Here is a 10,102-nt window from a genome sequence, read left to right on the forward strand (position 1 = left end):
TATGCAGTTACATGGTGGCTTCAAAGATGTATAGGGCACAGTCTCTGCTCTCAAAGATCTTATAATTTAGTGAGGACTGGGAAGTAGACGAATTTGTAGATAACTATAATATAGAGTATAATAGCTGTTAGATGAGATGAACAAAGAAAATGGCATTGGAATTATAGAGCAAAGAGAGAATATTTGCTAGTGTATGTGCACATGTGTGCAGGAACATGTGTTTGAGCATCACATGCCTCGTCTGGGGTGGATCATAAAAGACTTCAAGGAAGATTTTGTATTGTGAACTGGACCTTAAAGGATGGCTGAGATTTTGACAAGTTAAAGATGGTACAGAGGTTATTACACATGGATAGAACATCATCTATTTTGGGAGACAGTGAATAGTCAGTTGAGTGAGATCATTTTTCTAGTTAAATAGTGGAAGGTGAACTCAGAAAGTAAGATTGAGGCTAGGAAAATGGTATAAGATAAAATAGAGAGGGTATATTGAAGCCAGAGGATAGAAGGCCTTCAAGGACTAGATTTTAATCTGCTGCCAGTGGAAATCCAGTGAAGGATTTCAGGAGGGGTGTGGCATTATCTGAGCTCTGCATTAATCTAAATCTGTCGTCAGTGTGTGGGGGTAGAATTGGGGAAAGGGGATGAAAAAATGTCAGAGTTCAAAGATACTGACTGAAAGGAAATCAGTTAGAAAAAGTCTCAGCAGTGGGGTTGAAAAAGGACAGGATTAGCAGAATAAGAGCTGGTCTCTAGTTAATAACAGCTGGAAACCAAGTGGCAGAGATAATATTAATATTGTTGTTATTGGCTCTCACTGTCCTCTTTCTCCCTGAATTTTATCTCTTCAGGTGATTGAATGCAACCTGAGAGCTTCTCGATCCTTCCCCTTTGTTTCCAAGACTCTCGGGGTAGACTTCATTGATGTGGCCACCAAGGTGATGATTGGAGAGAACATTGAGGAAAAATCTCTTCCAACATTGGAGCATCCCATAATTCCTGCTGACTATGTTGCAATTAAGGTAATATTTTCAAAACATCTATTAGTCATTTTATGAGTTCCAATGAAATTAAAGGAACAATTTGTCATCAAAAATCTTGTTACTTTAAAAACCTTCTAACTAAACTACCAGACTCAAAATTTGTTTCCTTTCAATAATGCAATGTGGTTGCACTACGGCAATTTTATGTAAACTGTTGTGCATTTTGAACTTTCAAAAAATCATCTAGAATTGCAACTTCAATACCAAGTAGCCGAGTGAATTATAAGCTATGCTTATGCATTTGACACAATGGTGCCGGTTTAGCTGGTAAGCAGAAGTCCTGAATATAGTTGGCTAGGATAAGGCTTGAATGGTGCCAAGTCTTCAGGAATGCACGACTCTCGTAAAAGTGGTTATCCTATGGGGTTAAATTCTTACCATGTTGACCACCTTTGCTTAGTCTGTATGTTCTTTGATGGCACTTTTTTTCCATTTGAAAAATCGAGATAGCAATTGCTGTTTACAGTGGTGCTGTAAGAGCGAGCATTGATGGTACCTTATGAAAAATAAGCAGGAAAATTTAAGGTTATTCACCCATTTTCTCTTTCTCTCTCTCTCTCTCTATATATATTTTTTAATAATACCTTAATAATAAAGCCATTGTACTCCTCTAGATGCCTCAGTATGATTGTGTACAGAATATTTATAATTATGACATTTAACTACTTTGCTGGACTGGCATGAGGATCAGTGGGATATATATAAATATATTTGAATTTCTTTAGATGAAATGTACAATGAAATTAATTTATATTATGTGATATATTTATGTGACATTGACAGATTTTCAACGCCTATAAAAGGTTCCTGTTCCTATATGTACTAGTGACCTCAACGATAATTGTGTTACAGATGAGAATTTGACTTCTGACTTTTATAATGGGACCTTTAGGTTAAGCTATGAATCAAAAAATATTTATTAATCTTGCTTAAGTTAATAATTTAGGATGCCTCAAATTTTATAGTACATTTAGATAGAATGTCACTTTTCATGTTGGGGGAAGACTAGCATTTTATCCCTAGAGACTATAAAACAAGCATTGTAAAAGCTTTTAATAGAGAAAGTGAGAGAGAGGGGATATTTTTGTTTGAGACCAACAGGTAGTAGGCGCTGAAAATGTTTTTTCACTAGAGATTATATATATGAATTTAACATTCATGTTTCTTTGTTCATAGTTATAGGAATATATGCCTCTATTTCTTCTGATAGATTAATATATGAATATACAAACATAATTTCAAACTAAAAGTAATATTGATTGATAGATATAAATTTTTTAAATGCTCTGTATCTTCTAGTTTCTTTTCTAGTGATCATTGTATATGAATTGAGTTTTTTTCAAATTACTTATTCATTGTCAACTGTAATAGTCCTAGTAAAGTCAGTGGATGTCAACAGATGGGGAAATAGGGAAGCTGAAGTGCAAGAATATATAATAACTTGACTAAGATAACCCAATGAAATAAACCCAAGCCAGAATTCCCATCATAACTTAGGTGCCAGAATCAATGAAGGAATAGTCTAGACCAGATAAATGAACATATATCATAAACAAGAATTTGGTTCTTAGTGAATTGCACCAATAAAATAAATGAAAAAGAGGCATTTGTATGTTCCAGTTCATATAAAAGTTCTCGACAAAAGCGTTTCCAAGCAGAATGTTTTTCAAAGCTTTTAAGAGGTGTCAACAATAGTTTAATGTCTCAGAAGTTGGCTTACAGGCGGCCGTTTCTGGCAAGGTGGCTTGTTGCAAGTTTGAATGATCAGAACAAGAGGAGAAATGTTTCAAAAGCCTATCAAAGAAAAAAAATGTGTTTCAACTCTGTGTCTGGGTAGACCAATGCCCAGTAGACTTTGTTTGAAATCACTCCAATAAGAATATGCATAGGCTAGATTAGGAACACTGGTCTAGACTGGTCACACAGGACCTATTTACAGAAATAATTTGTGGTTATTTAACCTAAGATTTTTGGCCAAAAGCTCAAGAAATTCTTGGAACAGAGTTTTAAAGCTATTTTTCAAGTCATGTGCTTGAACCAAAGAGATTTTTTACGTGTCTACCATAGCCTAAATGAATCCCCAGAGAGATGATTTGCTAAATATATTAATTCTCTCTTATTCATTTATTTATACTTTTCCCTCACATTTTTTCCTCCCTGCTTTTTATGACAGGCTCCAATGTTTTCCTGGCCCCGGTTGAGGGATGCTGACCCTATTTTGAGATGTGAAATGGCTTCCACTGGAGAGGTAACTAGTTAATGATCCATGAATGGTTTCATTAAATCTACTTTGAAATCTATGGTTTTATGATCTGAATATAGTAAAATAATTAAAGTAGTAAGTAGTAAGGAGAACACAAATTTCTGCTATTAATGTAAGTCTCAAAGGGCTTAAGGATTTTGAATAAAAAATTTACTGTCTTTTGGAATAGAGTCTAAATTCTCACTTCTGTTTCAACATGGGCATATAATACATGTGTTCCTAATTCATTTCCACATGAGAACATCTTTCTTATATTTCTTTAGACATCTAAGTAAATATCTTCTGTGTCTTTCTTTTTATTTTAAGGTTCTCAGATCTCTCTGTAACAGCACCTCATCCCCACCTTGCTACCATGAAATCAGATCATTGATTTTTTATTAGCAATATGTGGAATAACAGCATTAGAAAGATCATAAACCTAAATATTGTGGAATCTGCAGATACATGGAAAATCCCAGGACCACTTTTAAAGCAACCTTAACCTCTTGGGGATTATCTCAAAGCTATAATGGGACTGGCCACTGGATGTCCCTCTTCACTTGTGTCGGGATTGTGTCAGCTGGAGGTTTCTTTAAGAATGTGAAATGTGTTTCTTGCAGAGAGCTGTCAGATTCTAGAAAGTTCTCTGCATGTCAGTGTCAGGACATTTTATGAATCACCTAGCCCTTGACAGACTTACTAGATACAACCTTCAGATTCTCATCAGTGCACATCAGAGTGGCAACATCAGACTGTGAGGCATCATTGTTTCCTCTTGGTATTAAGAAAAACCTGAAAGGGGAAAATATTTAATTGCAACAAATACGTGATGTTTTATATGGTTGCCTGGTTACAAGCAAGATCTGTGATGAGAAGCCGAGTGAGACAAGAAGGCAGGCAGTGTGAATAAATGGCTATCCTGTTTGTATTTGGACTCTTCGAACGGGAACTCTTAGCCCCTTTGTTGCAGGTTCATCTTGATCCCAAGGTCACTAGTAGCGGTGCTGATTTCAGCTGGCCCAGGCTTCGGATCAGAGAGAGATCTATTTTCCCCCATGCTTTTTTCTCTAGTATGGCAAATTTATTTCCAGTGCTTATATTCATTGTGCCTCCATATGCACATTATAAGAGTTGTTGAAACATAAAAATATGAAAAAATTAGAAATTTAGCTCCCTCTTTGTTATATGTTTCTAAAGTATAAAGAAAGATATCCTTCTTCCATTATTTGAAAGAGTCGTATTTCCAAATATCATGAAATGTAATGTTACAAGGTCTGTTTTATAACTAACATCAGAATAACTCCTCTACCTTAGTAAAATCTCAATTATACTTCAAAGAGACACTTTCAGTGTCCAAATGGCTTGTCATAGTGTTAAGTAAACCTCTAGCTCCTGACCGAGGTAAAGGGAATTTCATTTTCCTAGTGGTAAAGTGGGGATGTCAGTCCTAGTCTTCACTAGAACCTTTGCCTACTTTCTCCGGTTCCATAGAAAATTGCTGAAACTTCTGTGTTGTTGCATCTGCACTTTTGATGGGATTGCCCAACTCCTTTCAGTGCGATTTGAGACCATTAATGTAGGTTAAACTTACTTGAGTTAGTGGGCCAGTACTTGACTGAGTAGAATGTTCACTGGAGTGAAAACTAGCATGTATTGGTGGTCAGCTGAAAGTCATAGTCATGAGAACTTTCCTTGCATAGAAAGGGAGTCATTTGCTTCAAGAATGAATTTAGCCATCAGTGTTATTTACCCTAATGGTGGTTCTGTACCTCTGCCAAATGATGATGTTCGTGGCAGAGTTGATGCCCATCATCTTCAAATATAGCACTTGTTCTATAGTTACGGTGGCTATTTGATTTGTAGTTATATTGTAGCACAGTTTCCCTAGATGAAGCTTCTGTATACTCTAACATTACTGTATCTATTAGTTTGGAATCATTTTTTTTTTTTTCACATATGGTATGGTATTCGGGACTAGTAGCAGAGTATTTTGGTTCATTTTATGAAAATGATTTTTAAAAAGAACAAGTTCCTTTGAGATTTTCATGGAATTATTTAATTTCTCAGAAGGCATTCTCATAAGCTGTAAAAATGACTCCAAACCAATGATCTGCAGTTATGCATTTCTGCTACTGACCCGTGAATTCAGGCACTGCTGCAGAGTATGTACGACATATACTGTTATTTAAACAGTAAGTCATATTAACATTTGGAAACTCACCACGTTATGGACTAGAAGCTGTGATTTGTATCCAAATAACTCACAGTAGAATCCAGTTATGTTGCTCCATTGAGTGTTGTTGGATAGAGAAAGAATTGCTTATTCATTCATTATGTTTAATTAAAAACATAAGATACATCTGCCCTGGCCAGTCTTTTAATCCCTGGATTCAGGTTGCATGGTCTTTGGGCAACATTAATAAAATCTACAGAAGGAGTCTATGAGTGAAGTGCTTTCCATTTGTGTGTTTGTGTGTATGTGTGTGTATTGGTAAGGGTGATTGATTTCTCTATTGCCTTCTCTATTTTATCTTTTTATTTATTCCTAAACAGGTGGCTTGCTTTGGTGAAGGTATTCACACAGCCTTCCTAAAGGCGATGCTTTCCACAGGATTTAAGATACCCCAGAAAGGCATCCTGATAGGAATTCAGGTAAGTGGTATGTGGCTGTGTGCATGCCCATAGTCATACACTGTGAGTGGTGAGGAGGGGCAGGGACATTAATTGTGGTATACAAGAGGGCTTATGTTCTACTTTACAGCAATTTATAGAAAGCATGGACATTTGTTCCCTATTTGTTTCCTGATTTTTCCTTCTCCTGTTATAACAACCAATGCAAAAATTAAAATAAATAAAGACAAAGTCTCTAGTGAAGGGGTATTTGTTCTAAATGGGATTCAGAGTGCCTTAAAAAAGGAATCTCTCCTATTCTTTGGTTACGTCTTTTCTAAATGTTTTGCTCTTAGCTTTTCCTCCTTAGCCGCTGAACATAGGCTTTCAATAAGGTTGAGTCTCACCTTCTCTTTCTGTGTCTATTTCTTGAATTTCCCCTTTGCAAACTCATCCACGTCTACAAAAATCTACTCTCCTATCTCTAACTACCATCTTTAAATCTTTATCCTCAGCTATCCCATATTTCCAACAAGCTGCTGGATACCTCTATCTGGATGTCTCAAATCCAACATTTCTCAAAATAAAGTCATATGTGTTCTCTCCTGACCACTGCTCCTTCCTTGCTTCCTTTCATTCATTCAGTTCTTCACGTTTCAATCTCTAGTCAATGCCAAGGATTCAAAGTTGAAGAAGACATGAGCATTATTTGAGAAATTTCCTCAACTTAACTCTCTAGGTTGAAAGTTTATGAAGGGTGGTGACTTAACAGGTCTAAAAAAGTCAGTTTATCCCATAGTATATTGTGGAAGTTCTTGAAATAGTAGTATTTGTTAATCTCTCTAGGTCAAGGTAGGCTGAGATAATTATAATTGAATATCTTTATATAAGGAATAAGGCATTATTGATTTATTATTGCAAGTCAAACGCAAATCTTAGGGCAAAATGATAGACAGGAAACTTCTATTACTGTTTGGAATGATTATTGCAAGAGTGTGTAAACCATTCTGTTTATAAATTTCCTGAAAAAATACTGGCTGTTTTCCAACTGGTTATTCACTTTTATCTGAGATTAGTAATTTTTGGGTTCTATAAAAACAATGGATGGTCTTATATAACACCCCTGCTGTGCATTTAATAAGCTCAAACCCTGCATGGTTACATAAAAATCAATAAAAATATAATTAGAGCAGTACCAGGTATTCTCAAACCAGTGGGTGATTATTATAGATGCTGTCTCATTAGGGTGTCTTAATATTAGTGAATTAGACTCTGGAGACTGGACAGGTAGTGTCTTTGGAGAAGTTTCTGCAAAGAGTAACTTGGGATTTTGCTTTACAAAGGTGCCAGAAGGGCAATGGTGAATAGTTAGAGCAGAGGCTAACAAGATGACTTGTAATCGTGAAGCTTAATGGCAGTTTAGAGACAAATCACACCATACGAGAGACTCATCACATTATAAATGGGTATTAAGTGTTATTAAGTCCCAACTATGAGAATATTTGCCCAACTTCCAGTTATGGCTTAAAGTTTAATGTGAGTCCTGGGGGCATTCAGAGGAGACCATGCCCTTAGTCCACATCTTCACATCTAATCATAATAGTGCTAACATTTCAAAATGCCAGTCTAAGAAGGCAGTGATGTATAAAATTGTGCTTGTTTGGTTCCAGTGCTGCAGGGAAATGTGAAGCAAAAATTAATTCGATCCCTCTGAAGTATTTGTGTAATTTTGGCATTAGGGAACAGAATTTTGCTTTGTAGGAAAAAGAAAAGGGTTTTGTAAGAAAAAAGAGTTTTCTTAAAGCAATGAGGTTCTGTCCATTAAAGTTCTACCTTTCAATGCATTCTTTTTTAAATAAATCAACGTTCCAGCAATTGCATGAATTGTTGCAAAGAACTTTCTGCACATGAGAGCATTGTGTTAGGGATTTATATATATAAAAAAGTTAAAAATATTTTAGAAGAAATATTTAATAAAATTATACTTAAGACAATATTTACAACCGTAGTAAAATTGGTGGGCAGGGGCCTAAGCCTCCAGAGATGGACAAGAATGATTTTCTGATATATTTTCTGTGAGAGACAAGAAAAACCTGCCATGACCAACAGTTAATGTATAGTCTCTCCATGACTATATGGAGGATTTTCATTCATAGTGATATTTTAAAATGCTTAGTCTGATAAATTAAACTGAAAATTATAACAGAAAATACTACCTAGAGAGTTAATAACACTGACTGGACTTAGAACAGGAGCAAATCTAATCTCAACTTTTTACTTAAGCATCATAGTAACTGCAGATAAAGTAATTAGGGTTCCATATTTTAGGATGCAGTGTACTTTTAGAAAAGCATTTTATTTAGTGGGATCCTACTTGGTCAGAACTCATATAAAGTCAGACTGAAAAGACTAAAATATTACTGCCAATATATAAATGGGATTAGGACTAATAAATCCAACAGAAGGCATCTAGTTGAGGGTGAGTTATGTAATGAGGTTCTAAGAGAGAAAGTTCACAATTACGTTTTGATATCTTAAGGTAATCATTTATTTAGTATAAAGTTGTGTAGACTCTACTCATGGAAGAGCCCTGGTAGGCAGCATTGTTGCAGTTAAATTGCTTTATTATTCCCTACATATGTATGGGGAGGATGGTCAGTATCTGTCACATTTATTTGAGGTAAAGGTTTTTTCTCTTCGTCTTCCCACCCTGACCTGAATTCTTCATGAGTAGAAGAATTTAATGAACATACCTTGACTCATTAATTTTGCACAACAGATTGTAAGAGAAATTGGAGGAAGAGAGAAATATGGGGTAGAAGAAAAAGTGACTCTGAATTTTTCTTATTGTTGGAAACTTAATACACATTTAAAATAAGTATTTATTATTAGCAGGTTTCAGGCACTTCTCAATATTTAACAAGTAGATGGCGTGTGCTTGCCTGTGTGTGAGCGTGCATGTGCATGCTTGCTATATGACAGTCTTCCTAACTTTATTTCTCTTCTCTTTCCTACCCTCCTTTTTTATACATGCAGACTCTGTTTCTGCCCTTCCAAAGTTAAATCCTATGGGTCAAAGTACCTGGGAAGTTTGAAATATTCATAACATCAATCTTGTGTAACTGGGACTTAGGTGAAAAAAGAATCAAGATTTAGATTTTGTCAAAGAATCCTTGTCAATGTAACTATTACATGTACTGCTTCTCTACTGAGAGGCTTTCCATATACCAAGGCATTTCTAATATAAGAAAGGCATAATGCAGATTTATGTGGCAACAAAATCATCTTTGATTTTCCTGTAATATTTTCAGCCACCTTTCATCGTATTAGGATTTATTTTTGGTTGCTATGAGTAGGCAATCTGCCTTGTTTTGAAGTTTTCTGGAACACCCTTTAACAATAAATGATTTACTCTAGAGTAGATCAAGAGCACTCACTGTTTTTTCCCCACTGATTGGGCTATTCAGTGATGCTTGTGGAGTGGCGAGCACCAACCTGACATCTGCGCTTCGGCATTGCTCAGAAACACAAAGCAAGCATTTTATTTGAAAAGACAACTCCAAGTGACATGAATAACCTTTTATCTTCAATACAGAATCATTAGGAACAACCATAGAGTTGTCAATCCAGACGTCCCCGTAGAATCCACAGGCATCACATAGTATTAGCTTGGTTTTCTTTTTTGCAACCAGAAGTTGAATTAATGTGAAAATGATCATTGAGGAAATGTATATATATATATGTTCCACTTTTAAAGGATTTTCTTTCTTATAAACATTCCCAAGAAAATAAATCAGCTTGCACTTTTCACCTTTAGTAACAAATGGTTTCTTACACAGGTATTTTCAATCAGCTTTTAAATCTGAGGCTACTCAGATGCAAGCTGACAGCTGTAATTTCTTTTTGTAGAGAGGCTGTTTTATGTGTCACAAGTGTTCAATACACGTTTGATAGAAGTTTATAATGTGCCTATGGAAGCCAACACCCCAGACCAGAAGGCAGAGTGGTTCCCTGGCTGGGAACTGCCAATACTGTCATGTTGGATATTTATCTTTTCCACTTGGGGGACAACACTGAAACAGCTCCATAATGAGGTTCTGCCTGGTGTCTACAGGTCTTGGAGGACTTGCTGACTTATTTTACTTTAAAATGGCAAAGGAAAAAAAATTACATTTTAGTACTCTTCCCTAGGGACTTTTTCATTGTG

At 35.7% G+C, this 10,102-nt stretch overlaps 1 protein-coding gene across 1 annotated transcript in view; it reads left to right on the top strand.

The window, feature by feature from the left end:
• CPS1 (carbamoyl-phosphate synthase 1, mitochondrial) overlaps window positions 1-10,102 on the top strand; it is a gene marked incomplete at its 3' end in the record, with an annotated part of 194,188 nt that overhangs the window by 179,072 nt on the left and 5,014 nt on the right. Inside the window, exons 30-32 of the mRNA XM_012661215.1 lie at window positions 846-1,022; window positions 3,217-3,291; window positions 5,839-5,937. Of these exons, the coding sequence (XP_012516669.1) occupies window positions 846-1,022; window positions 3,217-3,291; window positions 5,839-5,937 (351 nt within the window). The remainder of the gene's footprint in view (window positions 1-845; window positions 1,023-3,216; window positions 3,292-5,838; window positions 5,938-10,102) is intronic.

This window comes from Propithecus coquereli, unplaced genomic scaffold (genome assembly GCF_000956105.1).
Source record: "Propithecus coquereli isolate 6110/MARCELLA unplaced genomic scaffold, Pcoq_1.0 Scaffold70, whole genome shotgun sequence".
Taxonomy (NCBI): Eukaryota; Metazoa; Chordata; class Mammalia; order Primates; family Indriidae; genus Propithecus; species Propithecus coquereli.